The sequence below is a fragment of the Gracilinanus agilis genome, chromosome 6 (genome assembly GCF_016433145.1).
Source record: "Gracilinanus agilis isolate LMUSP501 chromosome 6, AgileGrace, whole genome shotgun sequence".
Lineage (NCBI taxonomy): Eukaryota > Metazoa > Chordata > Mammalia > Didelphimorphia > Didelphidae > Gracilinanus > Gracilinanus agilis.
In genome coordinates, this window is record NC_058135.1 from 206,127,603 (window position 1) to 206,146,469 (window position 18,867).

At 34.8% G+C, this 18,867-nt stretch overlaps 1 protein-coding gene across 2 annotated transcripts in view; it reads left to right on the top strand.

Annotated features, from left to right (window-relative positions):
* Positions 1-17,690, top strand: part of RAB28 (RAB28, member RAS oncogene family) — a 145,587-nt gene extending 127,897 nt beyond the window's left edge. Inside the window, exons 6-8 of one of the 2 annotated variants that reach the window (XM_044682279.1) lie at positions 1,446-1,523; positions 14,473-14,567; positions 16,758-16,823. In XM_044682279.1, the coding sequence (XP_044538214.1) occupies positions 1,446-1,523; positions 14,473-14,562 (168 nt within the window). In that variant the 3' untranslated portion in view covers positions 14,563-14,567; positions 16,758-16,823. Of the gene's footprint in view, positions 1-1,445; positions 1,524-14,472; positions 14,568-16,757 lie in introns of both variants that reach the window. The other variant, XM_044682278.1, reaches the window with a different exon arrangement.
* Positions 17,691-18,867: the final 1,177 nt, after the last annotated feature.

Sequence of the window (18,867 nt, forward strand, 5' to 3'; positions counted from 1 at the left end):
GCAGGAGTGTAGGGTTAGGAAGGGAATCCCTAGCTTTCAGCTTTTGGGCAAACTTACAAACTATATTGAAAATCTATTAAAAAAAATTTGAGGATTCTATCCTGTCGTGGTAGCCATAAATATTGAGATTAAAATTAAAATGCAAAATACTAAATATTATATTTATAAATATTCTATTAATAATAAAATAACAAAGGAGAGTAACTAAGAGGTACTAACCAGCCCTCTTCTGGGAACCAAAGAGAAAGAGGGAAGAATTACAGCCAAATATAAAACATTAACGTGACCACGCAAACGTGGAGGCATAGGAGAGGTTAAAGAGAATTTTAGGAAAACTAAGGGACTTATGGGGGATGAAGTCCAAGGTTCAAAAATCTCCATTTATACAATAGCTAACATTTATATAGTTCTGACTATGGACCAGGCATTATGCGAAGCAAATTTTATAAATGTTATCTCATTTAATTCTCAACAACCACCCATTTTATTGATGAGGAAACTGAGGGAAATAAGAGGTTAAATGACTTGCCCTGAGTCATACAACTAGTTGATATGTGTTAGATTTGAACTCAGGTCTTTTTGTTTGCAGGCTTAGTGCTCTGTCCCCCATGCTACCTTAGCTGTCCCTAACTTTAAAATGAACAAATGGATTCACTACAATAACACAGCCCTTCAGTAGATTTGAGATTTAGTCCTAGGCAATTTTTTGTTTTATACTTATCACAGACAAATGAAAGCCAATTTAAAGAGCCTTTTTCATGAGATGAAAAGCAAGAAATTGAAGTTAACAGGTAATAAAACATGGCACATTTTAGGAACTTAGAGATGAAGGGCAGAAAGTAGTTTGGGCTAATTAATCCCTTTTCAAGCTCTTCAAGGATTTATAAACCACTTTTCAGTTTTACTCTTTATTATTTAAAAGGGAAATAATTAATTCAAATATAATAGCTGCAGTTTTATGTTGGAAGCAAAGTTTTGCAGCCCAATTTCTGACAAGTTTGAATAAAGAAATCTGTGATGTGGGTACATTATTTGAATTTGTATTGCCTATATATTGGGCTCAAATCAGTGACCATATTTTATATAATTATAACTTTAAATAACACAAATTCAAAAACTTGCAACTGTTTTATGAGATTCACTATTCATATATTAATCAAGATGTAGTTGTATATACGACCTTTGAAAACTGTTAGGGGATACATCTACAAGTACATTTTTATATTCCAGTATGTCACATAGTGTTTTTAAAAATTATGATTTGATCATTTTAATATATCACAATATTTACAATGACACTGTTTCAGATAACTTATTTTCAGAATATGCAAGAATGTCATATTTTTGGAGTGTTCACTGTTTAGAACTAAAGAAAAATTTGATACATTTAAAGGTAACTTCAGGATGTCTGCTTTTAATCACTTTTTCTCTCTTTCTTGTTATAGGTCTTCCTGTGTTTTCAGAGAGTTGCTGCTGAAATCCTTGGGATCAAATTAAACAAGGCAGAAATTGAACAGTCACAGGTGCTTGTCCTGAATATTAAGATTTAAACATAATCTTAAGAGGTTTTTTTTTAGGTCCTTTTCATAATTTTAGTATAATTATCTTAACTATCAGACATACTGCGAATCATTTTTGTTGCTGAAAGAGGTGAAATCATCCTAGGAAAATAGAAAAGATTCACCTTTTATTTCATCTTTTTTTCCATGAAGGCAGATATTAGAACTTGAAAATACTTAATGTAGCAAAACCCTTTTGTTATAATTTGTGAAATTTCATTGTGGGTCAAGGTAAACTTCCTTGTACATTTTGAGGAGTTTAAAATAGACCCAATCAGTAATAGAAATACCAAAAGGTGATTGGTTTTTATTTTTATATTTTAAATTTTACATACATTTTTATATTTATTTATTAAAACATTTTTATTAAATATATTATTTGTAATTTATAAATTATAAAAATATATTAAATGTATTTTATTTTAAAATAACATATTATTTATTAAATTTTTAAAAATATATTTAAAATTTTATATTTTAAATATTAAAATATGTTTAATTTGCTGCAAATAACAAACTTTGAAAAGTATTAATTTGAATATGAAGTTCGGTATTAATTGCAATTCATTTCCTAACATATATTAAAATTCCCCACATCTTCTACTTGGCAGTACTTCGTTAGCCCATTGAATATAGTTGAAAGTTGTAAAATTATCTTTCTTTGGGGGAAAAAAGTTCAGTGAATCTAACTTTTGACTAATTGATATGGATATTCCATGTATTTGGATCAGTGAATTTTTCCTTTCCCTTCCTTTTTTTTTATGTGTGTATGTAAAGTGTGTTTTTTCTTCTATTTTAGTACTCTGTCTCCATCATTCTTGCACTTATTCATATCTTCATTTCAGTTTATAAAGGAGCTATAATGTCATTGGTCTAGGTGCTCTTTCAATCAACACAGATTTTAACCCTTCTAAAACTTTGTAGGTAATGTTGGAATCACCGTGGCTATGTAATTTGTAAGTCTTTAATTCAATAGACAATTTATTAAGTGCAAAGCACTGTGCTAGGAGCTGCAAGTACAAAGATACAAAGAACAATCTTTACTCTCAAGTTGCTTAACCAACCTGGGGATTAGCTTTCATTCACTTTGTGGATAACACACAGGGTTCAACATCAGCCTCAAACTTGGAGCCTTTCTAGTTTTGTAGAGCTTGCCTGAACTGCTGCTCTATCTTCCCTCCCAACCTCACAGGACTGTTAATGAGGATCAAATAGGATACCATGAGAAAGCCCTTGATTAATTATCAACTGGTCTTCAAGTTTGAGTTATTAATATTATCCAGCCCTTTAATAGCTTTCATGGTTCTCCTATCAAACATGCAGATTTTTCATTTCCCTCTTCAAGAACTCAGGGCCACCTGCATACTATGGTAAGGCATCAGAGGTAGGATTTTAGTTGAGGGTAATTAATATTGCAAAGGAGAGCTCTGCTAAAATTCATACTTCATAGAAAAATGCCGGTTAGCCCTTTTAGTGAATTCTTAAGTGGCATGTTCTATTAACGAATAAACCAAAGATATTACTATCCTTTAAGAAACAGTTCATGTTCCCCTTTCTACATGAAGCCTTTCTTCATCCCCATAGTTACTTGTTCCCCCTCCTCAGCCGTATTGTATTTGAATCATTTATTTGCTTTTAATTCTCTTCATATTTATTATGTATATACTTTTGTATAAACATTTCCCTCTGATATAGTATAAAATTTTTGAGAATATAGATTGTTTTATTACTTGTATTTTTATAGGCTAGCACAGTGCCCGAGACACAATAGGTGATTAATATCTATTGGTTGGTTAGGAATCAGAAAGATTTACTATAAATATATTGTGGAATTTTTGGTTCTTTAATGTGTGTGAATGGGAATGTGTTTCATAATTATGTAATCATTTTCCAATGGTGTTTGATATTAAGATTCCAGGAAGTAAGCCAAGGCTCTATATCTTTGTCAGGTTGGAGGATGAATTTTTTTAAGCCACCTTTAATTTAATGAGATAATTTAATAACAAGAATTTATCTTCACATTGTCAGTCCCATATAAGGCTTAATTTTTCTAGTTTGGAATATATATTCCAATAAAATGTGGCTTAAGACATCTGGAAAATGAAGGAAAACTTTTTAAAGAGAAGACTTTAAACTTAAAAAATTTATATCCTTAACAAACCTCAAATGAATTGGGTATTTGTATATACATAGAACAGAAAGGATTTTTAATTAAACTATAGGACTATTATGTATAGCTTTTTTTTCCTTTTTAATGTATGTAATAAGATCAACTTATAGTTTGCAAAGTGTATCTGGCATTCCTTCTGTTATTTTTCTTTGAAAAGAGAGAAATATCAAATAAAGTGGAATTCTTAAGAGAAACTGTTCAAAATTGATAGGTTCTAATTAAATGAACTCCATTTTTGTTCTAATACATATAGTTCATATAAGTTTTTGTGACCTTTTCCTTCTGTCCAAATACACTGTGTTAATAATGCTCATTCAGATAAAGAAATGGGCATTAAAATTACCTGTTTAGCCCTTATAAATAATGCTGCTATAATAGCAATTTACATATACTGGCATAAAAATTATAGTAATGGATGTATTCTAAAATCTGTATTCTTAAATTTAGTTGATGACAACAGTAAATTGAGTTGTTTTTCTTTAAATTGCACATACAGGGAAGATGTGCTTCTTTTCCTGCCCCTACTTCCTGCCTCCCATGAAAATTTTCTACTCGCTTTTTCATATAATCAACAAACATTTTCAAAAATCATATTGCCAGTTATTATACTAGCTTCTGAAGAATATAAACATAAAAAGGACAGTTCCTGTATTGAAAGAATTGGACTAGATATGGTGTAGCACAGAGAAATATATGAAAGAAAAGATGAAGGAAAGAAGAAATCCAGAGAACACTGAAGGAGGGAGAGGGTGATCTTATCTGTGAAATCAGGAAAAGTTTCCCAGAGTGTCTATATCTCTTTATCATCTCTTATAATCTGATAAGGACAGTTTAGTTGATAAGGAAATAATGGGACACGAAGATCTTTTGCCTTGTGCTTCCAGCTCTGTCTCCAGGAGCATGGAGTTTATTATATATATATTTCAAGACTCATTTCACAATTTCACACAAAAGAACCCCCCCCCCCGAAACTTTGCAGATGCGCAGAAGTTACAAATTATGTCATATCAAAACACAAAACATTGGCTTCAAAATAGACCAAGGCCAAGGCTGAATTTTGACTGGCTTCTTATCAGGAGGCCAAGTTGGGGAGTATCCCTCTCAGGGTTGAATTGCCCCTGCTAAGATTTTGGCCTTGGCTATACCAGGCAGCAGCATTCCTGGTCAAAGGGGAACAGTGTTAACCCTTTAAATTCAGGTTTGCTAGGAACTTAAAGCTTTTCAATAAGGCCACAATACTTTTCTACAAGAAATCACAAGGATCACAAAAGGGGTCAAAAGAGGAGTCTCAGATTTTTATCTATTCCCTTATTGGCTTCCCGCACCAGAGTAGGTTTTTGCAAAAAAGGAGGACATGATGAAAGGGGCACATAGTAGGCACTTAAATGCTTATTGATTATTGGGCAGTGTTCTAGCATTAGTGTTTCTGAGAATCAGTCCAAAGGAGGAGGCTCAAGTCCAGGCACTAGATGAAGTTTACTGCAGTAGTCTGGACATGAGGGGATAAAGACTCTTGAGTTATCTTGGTGGCAGTGGGAATACATAGAAACAGAGAAGAGACCCCCCTCTCAAGGAGGAAGAATAAATAAAATTTGATTATTGATTAGTTAAACGGCATGGGAAAGAGGGGATTTTAACCTTTTATGAGGAAATAGAGACCTAGGAGTACTTAGTTTGATGTTGCAGTTTGCCAACAGAAGACATTTTGGCATTTCATTTTATAAGGCAGTTTTATGTCTGAGTCACAAAAAGAAAGTTTGGTGAACTTGAACTTACTTAAAATACTGAATAAACTGGAGTTTTAGTTGAAGAGCCATATTTCTTTCTTCTGACTTAGTAGGGATTTTTATTGTAAGTATCATGCAAAATTCAGAGTTTAGTTCTTTGCCAAAATGGAATATGATAATAAATGGATGTTCACCTTGCATGGAGAGGTCCTTGAAATTCTGAAAATGTGCTCTTTTTCCCCACCTCCATGCCTTTATAAAGGCTCTTGCCCATGCTTATTCCTTGTCATCTCTCTCTGAATCTGGAGTTTCTTGCATTTCATATGCCAAGGTTTACAGGAAGCCTTTCTGAATAACTAAAATTATTAATGCTTTTGTATGTATGAGCATATAAATACATTCATTTCACATGTGCATTTACATACCTGTATATATGTATATATGTACACACAAAGACAAAAATCATCTCCACCTTAAAATACTTTACATTCTATTAGGAGAATACAACACTAACAGGTGAGTCTGTATTGACATTTTATGTCTATCTGTACATATGTATATTATGTAATATGTGTATTATGTCTGTATACTTCTCTGTTTACATGTTGTATTAGACAGGTGTTACCTACAATACATGTAATGTACAGTGCATGTCATGTCAATTTACATGTGTCTAGATTGATGTGTGCATCTATGTATAGCCACATATACCTGCTTACAGGTTGTGTCTTTGCAGTGAATGTTCACTCCTTTAGAACAGAGCCTGGCTTTTGTTGTGTCTTTATCTACTTCCTGTATCCTTTATATGTATGGCTTTATATCCAGAACCTAGGGTAACGCCGTGTACATTTTAAGGGCTTACTGAATGTTGGTTGGATTGCATCGGCTTGTAGTGAAAGGGAATGATTGAAGACAATTTTTAAAGTGAACTTGCCTAATCAGAAAGTTAACGTAAAATTGTGTGTTACTTATATGTGACTTGTTTACTAGCATGTGCCACTTGAGAATTCATGGAAAGGAATATCTGGGTGATACACAATAGTAATGACAATAGCTAACATTTTTAGAGCATTTCCAATGTCCCAGGCACTGTGCTAAGCACTTTACAAATGTTATCTCATATGACCTTCACAACAACCTTAGGGAGTAGGTGCAATTATTATCCACATTTTACATGTGATGTCAATGGATAAAATTTGGAAGAACAATTTGACGATTTTCTCATGTTAATATTCTTAAATTTTATGTAAGCTTAAGGTAAAAAAAGAATTCATTTCACAATAGACCAGACTTGCCCACTTGAGGAAAGGGATTGGAAGCCCCAATGTTTTATGTTAGAAAGTAGCATTAGTAAGAGCCAGACAAAAGCAGGCCTAGCCTTTTACTGGAAAGTAGAAAACATGGTACTTTGGAGGTGAGCAAATTGAAACTTCACTCCCTCTTCATACTATAATTGTAAAGTAAAATAATATTTTTTGCTGAATAATTTTAATGCCTTATAAGAGAGCTAGGTAGAGCAGTAGGTAGAGTGCTGTACCTGGAGTCAGGAAGACATGAATTCAAACCTGTCCTCAAATACTATCCTTGTGGTCCTGGGCAAGTCGCTTAACTTCTACCAGTTTCCTCATCTGGAGCTTTGAAATGAAAGAAAGATTTTTCTTGAAGAGATGTGAGCGTAGATAGTTCCAGGCAAAGAGGATGATATGTATAACTGTACAGAGGTGGAAGAAGGCAGCATGAGCTCAAGGGATACGAGATGACAGTATGTTTGAAAGGGAGTGGTTTGGAGACTAGTATGAGACACTATGCAGGTATCTATGTGATATTTTGAACCTTAACTTGCTTTAGCAGAGGACTTTAGTATCTACCCAGCTTCTCTGATTTTACTAATATAATGAACAGGCTTAAGTTAAATCACTTTGTGCTACATTTATACATACATGCTTTATAAACTAGGACCTGCTTTTCATCATCTGAGGTGCTCTGCTTTACCAGACCTGATAACCTCAAGCTGTTTGTAAGAGATGGAATAGAAATGATTTTTAATAGCAAAAAAAGTTTGCCTCCATTTGAGTTACTTTACTTTTTAGAAATCAATTTGGTTTCCTCATTTGTAAAGTGAACGAGTTAGATGAGATAATCATATAAAATTTCTATGATTCATTTCTTTTTCTTGCTTTGGATCATAAGCTAGATAGTTAAAACAATCCACAGCTCAGTGCCAGGGACACAGTAAGAGCATTTAATAAATGTTTTATAGCTGACTTGATCATTAATCCAAGGATGCAAGACCTTTAAAAACAAGGGAATATGATCAAAACTTAAAGTCATGAAGAGAATGGGTAGGATAATAATGTCTTGGGCTGTGACACTACTTGGTAATCCATTCAAAGCCCTTTATAACCTAATGCTCCCCCAAACCCCACCTTTCTAATCTTCTTATAGCTTATAGTCCTCCATATTCAGTGATTGTGGCCTCATTTCTGTTCCATAGACAAGACAGTCCTCTTAACTCTGGACATTTTCTCTGGCTGTCCCCTCCATTCCTGGCTTATGCTTCCTCATTTCTGCCTCCTGGCTTCCCTGACTTCTTTCAGATTCCAACTATAATTCTACCTTCTACAGGAAGCCTTTCCCAGTTTTTAAAAATTCTAGTGTCTTTCTGCCATTAATTATTTCCCATTTATCTTCTTCATAGCTTGTTTATTATATACATATTTGTTTTCTTACTTCTCCATTTCTTACTTTCTCCTTATTTTTCCCCTAGATTGGGAGCTCCTTGAGGGCAGAGACTATATTTTGCCTTTCTTTGTATCCCCAGCTCTTGGTATAGTTCCTGGCACATAGTAGTCACTTAAGAAATGTTTATTGATTCACTGACTTTTGTGGCCAGAAAAACTCATCACTTGGCATCTAACCACCTAGTGATGAACTTCAATCAGATCAGCATTCTTTCAGTTCTCATTATTTGATTTTGCTCCTTTTGAAGCTGTAGATTATTTCTTTTTAAATTTTCCTTTCCTCCATTGGCTTCAGTAGCATTGATTTCTTCTGACTCTCTCCTTACCTGATTGACTACTTGTTTTCCCTTGATGGATAATCATTCATCTCCCACCATCATAGTTATTAACTTCTCCCCTTTTAAGGCTCATTTAATCTGGCCATAACTTTGATCCAAGTCCTTGTTATAGGCATCTACCTGCCTCTAGTTATTTTTTAATTTTCTCAAGGGATCAAGTATCTGAATCACTTCTCTCCATTGTAATAATTAAAATTATGAGGCTGCTAGTAGCTTTATAACTTTATTAAGTCAAAGTAGTAGTAGTAAAGGGAGGGAAAGATAGGGGAGAAATAGAGATACTTAGCTTACTAATCTATTGGCCACCATGAAGAATTGAAGTTAACCTTTGACAAGAATTCCTCAGCTCTCCATGATCCAGCCAGAAGACCCTGATAGGCTCCTGGGTCTCCTCTTATAAGCTCTTTTCTCCACTCACTAGCTCTCACATGTAACATCTAAGGAACCAACCATAGTTTCTTAATTTGCCTGGACCACTCAGAGTGGCAGTGCCTGTGGAATCAGTTTCCTTTTTCATTGATTCTTTGTTCTTTAACTTCCTTTCTCTGAGGGCTTATCTATACCTGAATTTATTCAGTGGTCTTTGACCTCTAGATCACTGAGAGATGATGTTAAAAAAGGCAATGTAATGGAGAGAGAAATTTGCTTCCAACACTGTTATACTCTAACCTCCCCATTCTCCTGTTCAGGAATTTCAGTACATATGTTGATGTCCTTTTGAACAAACAGCAAGGCCTCCTGGATCACCAGTCTCCTCTCCAATGACCTTTCTTCATTTTCCCTTAGCCACTCACAGGGGTGATAATTGCCTCATTCCCACTCTAGTAATACCACAACTGTGCTGCTTCCATAATCTTGAGTCCTGAAATTTCTCTTGGCATTAATAACTTCTTATCTTTCCACTTCTCCATCTGTCTCCTACATTCTGAACTTGCTCTCTATATCCTCATCTTGATTTCAAGGGTCTCTACCCATTCTTCTTCAAATTTATCACTATTGTTCTGGTCTCACTTTGTACAATTCAGATTCTTACCTCTGTGATTGTTCAGTTAGCTTTATATTGTTTTGCCCATAAGGACTTTGTGGCTGTGACCTATTGTAGTTCGTATTTTGCCACATTCCAATCCTGACATGTTGAATTGGCAAGGTAAAAGTGATGATTGAAATATGGAGGTATGAAGAGCAACTAGATGAGTTTAAATATGAATGGAAGAGTTTTCTGTTAGAGATGATAATTATTTTGAGAGTTTTGAGTGATCAGTTCTCAAGTTAGCTGAGAAGGAAAGTTTCCAAATGCTGGAGGAAATTCATGAAACTTTTTGTTATTTTTTAAAAGGTGTCAAAGGAAATTCAGTAACCACCTATCCATATTAATACTTTCTTATCCATATAAAATCTTTACAAGAGTAATTTCAACAAAGAAATGAGAAAAGGGTAGATAGGCTAAATATTTCTGTTTTTCTACAAACTGCATTTCTGCAAGCAGACAGTTCAGTGAAAGGTGACATCTTCAACTATAAAAAGGCATCAGAGTTTCAAGTCTTAACTATAACAAGAAATCACCTGTGCTCATTTAAAGATAAGACAAATTTCCCTTCTATACACTACATTTTAGGTATATTCATTTAACATCAAACGAGGCATAAAATAAAGAAACAAATGCTTTCCAGTTGTCTTTGCCATTGTTGTTTAGAGTATACATACAGTCCCAAAGAGCGTGGGATTCCCTGTAGATGATGAAGTCTTTCAGATGTTCTTGTTTGCACTTGGGCTGATGATGGGAATAGGAACTAGATCTGTGATTTCATTAGCATAGAGAACTCCTGGATAAGAAAACACATCTGCCAGTGGAGGTCTGTGCTTTCTCCACAAACTATAATTGTAGAAAACTGCCTATAACACAGAAAAGTTAAGGAACTTGCCCAGGGGGCCACTAAACCAGGATGTTTCAGTTTGGTCTTGTACTCATGCATTCTTAATTTCATAAACAACTCTGTAGCCACCATATCATGCTGTCTTTCATCATTTGTGCCTAACATTGATAAAAATATGTTGATGCCTTTTGTTTTCGTATCAATTCACTTAAAAAAAAATAGATCCTTCCAACCCCTTCCCACCCAAAGAGCCACTTCATGTAGCAGATTTATATCAAAGAAGAAAAAACAAATTGTTTCTATGAAACCAATCAATATGTTTACTGTGTCTGATAATAAATTCTGATAAAAAATAAATAAAAAAATGTGTTTTCCACAGCCATTGTACCCTGCCTTTTCCAGGAAGGAAAAGTATGTACATGACATTATTATGTTAATTGAACTGAATCTGTAGAAGATTTCTCAACCTCTTAAATGAAATCCAAAATATCCTGGAAGAGTTTGGCCTAACTATCCAGCCAGGAAGAACTTAGTACTTGAAAAATATCTTTTGTCTAGATTGACAAGCATATCATATATTTTGATACATCCTATCAGACTGACACTGACCCAGGCCCAGAATCTAATAGGCAATAAAGAGTGGGCAAGATAGCATTTGGGAAATTACAAAGTGCTTTTGGTGACCTCAGTCTACCTCCTGAAACAAAATTTCATCCTTGTAAGTCCAACATTTTTCCATTCATGTTATGTGTCCACAAATCATGTTTTATCATAATCTCCCAAGATTCAAAAATTGCAGACCACTGAGACAGCAATGGAGAGACAATGATAGGTATGTGTTATTTGTTATTCAGCTATTTTCAGTGATGTTCCACTCTTTGTGACCTCATTTGAGATCTTCTTGGCAAAGATACTGCAGTGGTTTGCCTTTTTCTTCTCTTTATCTTTTATAGATAAGGACATTGAGGTAGACAGGGTTAAATGATTCATCCAGTGTCACAGCAAAACTAGTAAGTGCCTAAGGCCAGATTTGAACTCAAAATGGTGAGTCTTCTTGACTTCAGGCCTGGCACTCTATCCACTGTGCAACTAGCTGCTCCAGCATAAATAGAGTGAAACATTTTATGAATGATGAGTAGTCTATGTAAATATTCTCTTTAAAGAGACATATAGCCTGGAAATGGGCCCGTTGTATAGTTAAATGATTGATAATAGTTGGTAGCCTACATCCTGCAGTGGTACACATTTAATATGAAGAGGTCAAGAGGAAGACCTCCCTTAGCTTTTGGGGTGGTTTCTCTTTGGAACATTTATGGGATTGACAAGAGATACATGCAAAGGGTTTGATCTTTGTACCATTAAAGTGGGACAAAGTATCAATAAGTCAGAGACCCGTTGAATAAGAAAGGAGATCTATAAAACATATGATGAGGTCAAATACAGGGGAAAATTCACTTAGATCAGAAGAATCCAAGTTTTTAAACTTGTTTTTAAAAAGTTTTTAAAATTACAGGTCATGTTATCCACATATCAGAGAAGAGCTATATATAATCCATTAAAATGCAGTTTTTAAATGATACCAAAGTAGTTAAAAACAGTTTAATCCTCACATATACAGAAATACGGTTATAGCCTTTGCAAATAAATGAATGAACGAAGCATTTATCAGTTACTGTTTGCAAAGCACTGTGCTAAACACTGGGAGACAGATAGAAAACTAGAATAGTCTCTGTTCTCAGGGAACTCATATTCTAATGGGGGAGACAACATGTGTAGAATATTTCCGCTGCAAATTAGAGGGAAAAGTTTTATGGTCCTTAAATACAATAGTAAAGCAGGTATTAGTGCCTTTTACGGGCAGCTAGATGGCTCAGTGGATTGAGATCTGGGAGGTCCTGGGTTCAAATCTGGCCTTAGACAGTTCCTTGCTGTGGGTCTCTGAATGAGTCCCTTAACCCCCATTGCCTAGCCCTTACCACTCTACAATATTGATTCTAAGATAGAAAGTAAGGATTAAAAATATATGTTAATTAGTGTTTTTTTTCCTTAATGTCATTATTAATATCATCGCACCAGATTTTCCTGGGTTCAGGATCCTGGGCTGTACTTTCTAGGGTCTGAATGGAGATGACTATCAAGGTTCTAATGGTGGTTTGATCTGCCTGGCACATGCTGTCTTCCCTGTTTCCCCAGGATGTCCTGATGTAGCTTATTTTCTGTCTTGTGTGTGTTATTATTTGATCAGTTTTGATCAAAATAATAAAAATATTTAATAGACTAAACCACTTTAAGAGTGGTCAGGGTATGTGTCAATTTGTACTCCAGATTACATCATATATAATATCTCTTTATCTCACTTTCAAAAATAGTTTACTTTGACAAAACCAGATACACCAAAACATTGCCTAAAATTGATTCACATAACCAGAAATTTCACATATCCTGTTGGCCTTCAATTTATTTGTGCTTGCCTTACCAAAAGCACCTTAAACTGATGAAATCAGATGTCCAAACTCTAGCCTCTTGTATTTATTGTGTATTATACTCAGTGGGCATATATTTGCCCAATTGGAATCTAAGCTCATTAAGAATAGGATTTAAAAAAAATTATTTGTATCCTTAGTGCCTAGTGCATAGAATGGACTTAATGAATTATTTTAATTATTTTATTTGTCAGTCCTGCCCCTATAAGGAATGGAAAAAATAATATCCATTTACATATGTGTAAAAGCTTTACTTATATAGTACACCTATATCATCTCATTTGATCTTTAAAAGACAATTCAGGTATTGGATAGGATCTTAGGATTTAGCTCTAGAAAAAATGGTAGCATTTGTCTAGAACCATGTTGGCAAACCTGTGACACACATGGCAGCATGGGCTTGAGGGGGCTGCTCCCCTTCTCCACTGCACCTGAAGACATTTCTCCCATCACCCACCCCTCTGCCCAGTAGCAACACTTCCTCCCTTCCCTGTCTGGAATTAGGCAGAGACTCACATGCAGTGTGAGAATTGCAGTTTGGGCACTCAGTCTCTAAAAGGTTCACCATCAATGGTTGAGAGCAGTGATGGGCAAACTATTCCCCCTGGGCCAGATCCAGGCCATAGTTTGCCCATTACTGCCCTAAGCAATTCCCTAATCACTACGCCCTCACATCCAGAGGTATATAGTGTTTAGGGAATTGCTTAAGGCAGTGATGGGCAAACTATGGCCTGGATCTGGCCTGCGGGGAATAGTTTGACCATCACTGGTCTAGAATGATTCTCACATTTAACAGGTAAGGAAACGAAAGCTTAGAGAAGTTGCCTGACTTGATATTAAATGGCAGAGCCTGAATTTCAGAATGGGACTATTGAACATCATTGCAGTGCTTTTCCCCCCATAGCACTTTTTCCTCTATGTTTGGTCTCTTTAAGAAAATATTCTCATTTGTATTGCTATAAGTAACTGCTTTCAACATTTTAGAGAAACAGAAATTCAGAATAGCTGTTACAGAACTTTTTATTTAAAACTAATGGAGATCTTGCATTTATGAAATTATAACCCACTGTAAAATTTTTAAGTAAATGGGCTTTTTTCTGTGATTGGTTCAAGAGGTCATGAGAGGTCATGAGGGCAAAGGGAGGAAAGTAATGAAAAATAAATAGAAATATTTCATGAATAGAAATGCTACTAAATAAAATATTTTACATAATGTATATTTACATTCATATACTATTCTTATTAATCCCCAATAGAAAAGCCTAATAATTTACAGTATGATTTATATATTCTATATGTACTTGATAAAGTAGTCCTACAGAAGTAAACTTCTATGGCATAGATTTAATATACATTTTATATTCTCCATTTTGATAGCAATAGAATGATAAAGAAAATTTGTTCTTGGATCTTTACTCCTCCTTTCCTTTTTTATGTTTAAATTTTCCTGTATCTTTTGCTACATGTTAAATGTTTGTTGATTTTCTTTTTTTTCTGGAGTGTTCATTTTTTTCAGTTATTGAATCTTCTTTATTCTTCATTCTTCTCCTTGTTTGTCTGTTGTGTACGGGATTTGACAGCGTATTGTCAGGGCAGAAATAGTGAAGTATCCGGAAGAAGATAATCAACACTTCAACTCTACTCAGAGTAAAATCTGTTCTTTACAGTAGTTCAGGTATTACTGGATAAATTATTGCAATTGTGGGTGGGAAAGAAGGGTGGTAGAGGTAATTGAACCCCCAAATCTTTTTAATATGTATGAATTGTTTCTATATTTTTACCGACAGGAGCCCATATAACTGAGAAAATTTTGCAGATCAATGGCATATTATTTTTGTTTTAAAACCTTAAAAAACTAGCCCTTTGCAAAAGGACTCACAATTTAAGTAATAACTTGTGGACAAAGTAACAATGTTTCAAAACTATTTGACTTTATGAATTAAATGATACAGAGAATTGAATTAGCTACTTAATACTTCTGATGTCATTACTTTTTCTGAAACACCTTGTTAATTAGGCTGGTGATTATGCTTTCTTTTGGTTTTGTTCTGAGTTATCTTCAGATGGCTATTTGTGTGTGTAGACATAAAAGAAGAGATGAAAACAATTGAGAATGTCTTGGTTGAATTTATCACTTAAAATTGACCATTGTGGTATTGCTTTATTGAATTCTTTTTAAAAAGTTGCTTCCTTAAAGTTGCGTGTATATTTGTGTTATTGACTTTGCCGTAACAGTAAGATAGTACTTTGGAGTGATTTAAGAGATTTTTAAAAAGAGCTTCTAGATTCTGAGAGTACTTCTCTAAGACCACCATTTATTTGTAAAGCGTTTAATAGTTTATGAAATGCCTTCACTAACTAAAGCCTCCAGACCCTTACTAGACTACCTCCTGCCTAATGCATGAACACTGTACTTTAAAAATGTGGTATTTTAGCCATGGGTTATAATCTCCATTTTACGTATGAACAAATTAAGCTTCATATAATTTATTTGACTTCCCCAAGGTGACACAACTAGGGGTAGCAGGACTGGAAAATGGACCCCAGGATCTTGACCTCAAGTTCAATGCTTTTTCCACTATACCATGTTGCTTTTTAATTCAAAGCACATTAATTGGCACTCCAGGGATTTCCATTCATTAATACCCCAGAACCAGAATAGGTGCCTTTTTTAGTCTAGAGCAGTATCTTTATAAATAATGCCCTAGAGTGTGCTGCCTAATGTTGTTCAGTACTTCCTTTTGTCAGTATAGGTTTCAGTCCTACTACCCCTTAGTAGATGATTTTATAAATTGCTTAGGCCCCCCCAAATGAAATAAATCCAACTCCTCCCTTTGGTGGTCAACCATTTACTGAGGTTTTAGTAAATACTTTTAAAATATATGAAACCAAGGCTATGTAACTGAGATATAAGACTACCACAGTTAAATAGTCTTGTTAGCTGAAAGGTTCATTTCTAGTCTAATAATTCTATAATGGTGACTATGACATCTGTCTTAAAACTAGGAATAGTGCTTCTAGGTCACATAGAAGCCTAACATTGCCCAATTCATTAAGTTAAGACCTATATAGAAGATCCATTGTGAACCAGAATGGACTGAATTTCTGGGTCTAGTTAATTTGACCGATTTTGAAGAAATATGACACAACTCTTGGTGTCTTTTTTGCAAGCTCTTTCTGTATTAACTAATTTATAGCACATGGATCATATTGAGTACATGAAAGAAGGAAAAGGAGATGTGTTAGATATATTTGTATGACTTGTTCTAAGTATCTATTCTGTTTAACAAAATAAAATTTGGACCCATAGTGTTTATGCTTCATATACTCATCATAACAGGTTAACATATCCAATAACATGTACATATTCTAGTTTATCACAAATTATTATTCACTGACAACAAAAGTATTGCTATTGAATATGGTTAGTGGTGTATGGCATTTGTCATGTAAACGTATTTTATTTTTTCCACCATTGAAACTTGATGAGCCAAAAACCTTACTCAAACAATTACTTGCAAATAATTAACTTAGATTTTCTTAAGATAATTTAGTCATGTTTAATTCTTTACCGAGCTAGCAGGTTCGGTTGGTTTATACAAAAATTATAATGCATTCTTCAAATTTGTGCAAACATTTGATCCCAAGTCAATACCAGTTGTTTCTGAAGCATTATTTCTTAAATAGTTGACTAATATAGTAGTTGTTTAAGCATTTCTTTTAGTATTGGTAAGAATACTTCAGTTAAAATGTGTAATTTCCAAAAGTCAGCAAAGTTCCTAAAATGAAAATACACTTAAGAACTATTTCTCAATTGTGCTTGTTTCTGATTCTCTAATAATAACTTTGTTTTCTTTTATGACAGAGGGTGGTGAAGGCAGATATTGTAAACTACAATCAGGAGCCTGTGTCAAAAACTATTAACCCTCCTAGAAGCTCGATGTGTACAGTTCAGTGAACACATTTTTCTTTGTAATGATCAATTTGGCAGGCTGCACACCTCTTCCATGGATGGGCTCAAGAACTGCTAAGAAGTTTGTTTTAACAGCATCCATCTCTATAGCACAAAAAGAGAAAGACAAACCACTACATCATTTGTGTTGCAAAGTGGCAGACAAGGATTCCTCCTTTGGATCACACACTCTGATCTTTGGAATTAATATTGCTTCTTTGGACATAGTGAGGCCTATAAAGATCCGTAAGGATACCTGTAGCTGTTAAATTAGGTTGCATATATTTGAAAACCACCCAAATCCAAGCAAGGTATTTTGCCACAACACTGTCTGATTTTGTGGTCCAAACTCATGTGTAGCAAAGTGAAAATCAGATGCTATTGTCAGAGAAAAACAGTGAAATGAATAATATATTTTATCCAGAAGTAATTTAGAAGGAATTCCTTTGGTATATATAGAGTGATCAAAACTGTACAAAGCTGTATCTAATTGAAAATGCTTAAAATAAAGCTCTAATAAGAATATTTTTTCATTTTAAAAAAGGTCTTAAATTGTTCATATTGTAGCCAGAAACTCACTGAGTCGTGAGTATTTGATATTGTATTTTTCTTACTGTATCATGGTCATTATGTATTGTGTAAAACTCAGGTTAGATTGCTTTATAAATTTTGATCAACATTTACCAGCTGTAACATGAAGTTTTTTTCCCCACAAACTGTTTGCTTAGTTGTATGCTCAGGATGAGTTATGAAGTATTGCTGGGTCAATGTAGATCAGACTATACCTGATGTTCAAATATTCTTTTTCTGTCTCAAATAAATTTATTTAAATCACCTGTATTAGAATGATATTTCAAGTAACCTTTCTTTATCCAAGTAGGGCCCAAAATCTGTTTGGATATCATTCTGAAGCCCACTGATGGACTATTGTCTGAAGGATAGCCTATCTAATTTGGGAGAGGCTTTTTGCTAGGTTGACTGAAGGGTCATGGATTTTTCAAACAGCATCTCTCAAAGATCATCTGCTAAGGTATAGATGAAAGTTGTTATTCATTACCAGTGATGGTGAACCTATGGCACGGGTGCCAAAGATGGCACACAGAGCACTCTCTGTGGGAGCTCATCTCCCCCCACAGTTCATTACTAGAAAGGCAAAGAGACTCTGGTAGAGCTGCTCCCCTCCTTCCCTCCACTGCATCTCCCCACCCCTCTGCCCAGCAGCCCAATGGGAGTACACAGCAGGTAAATTGGGCGGCTTACAGGTGGCAGAGCTGGAAGGGAGCAGAGGGCTTGGGCCATACCCCTCCCCCTCTCTACACTCGCTCAGGACATTCCTCACTTCACCCCTCACCCTCTACCCAGCAGTCTAATGGGAAAGATTCCTCTTTCCCCTGTGTGGAGTAAGAGGGGGAGCATTGCACAGCACTTGGTCTGGGGTTGGGTGGGTTGAGGGCAGGGCCTGACGCTCCATCTCTAAAAGGTTTGCTGTCCCTGTCCTATACCATTAATTTTTCCTATTTGAAAGAACTAACAGGAGAAATTTCTAATCTGTATTGTATTCTTATTGGTAAGGAAAAACTGATATTTTAAGTGAAGATAATGGGAACCTTGGGAATAAGTGGCCATTCTAGCATAGAATATGTGATGGAAACATGGAAATCATCTGCTATGCAACCTAAGATTTGTGAAAGTAGATTTCAGAGAAGTTAGAGGAAGGCTATGTAGGAGACTAAAATCTATAGAGTAAAATCCTAAACCCAAAGAGGAATAATTATGATAAGAGAAAACTATTTGGTCAATATGAATGCAAAAAGAATTTACCAACCAACTGATATTTGAAAGATGAGTATAGAAGATAAATAAAAGAAAGTCATGAAAGGATAAACAATTGTGGCGCAATTCTTTAAGAATATTAGGAGAACCAAGTTACCTACAAATCAACCATCAAACATTTAAGTGATTGCTATATACTTGGTGTGTGGGATAAAAGCCAAAATGAAAAAGTCCCTGATCTGAAGGGGCT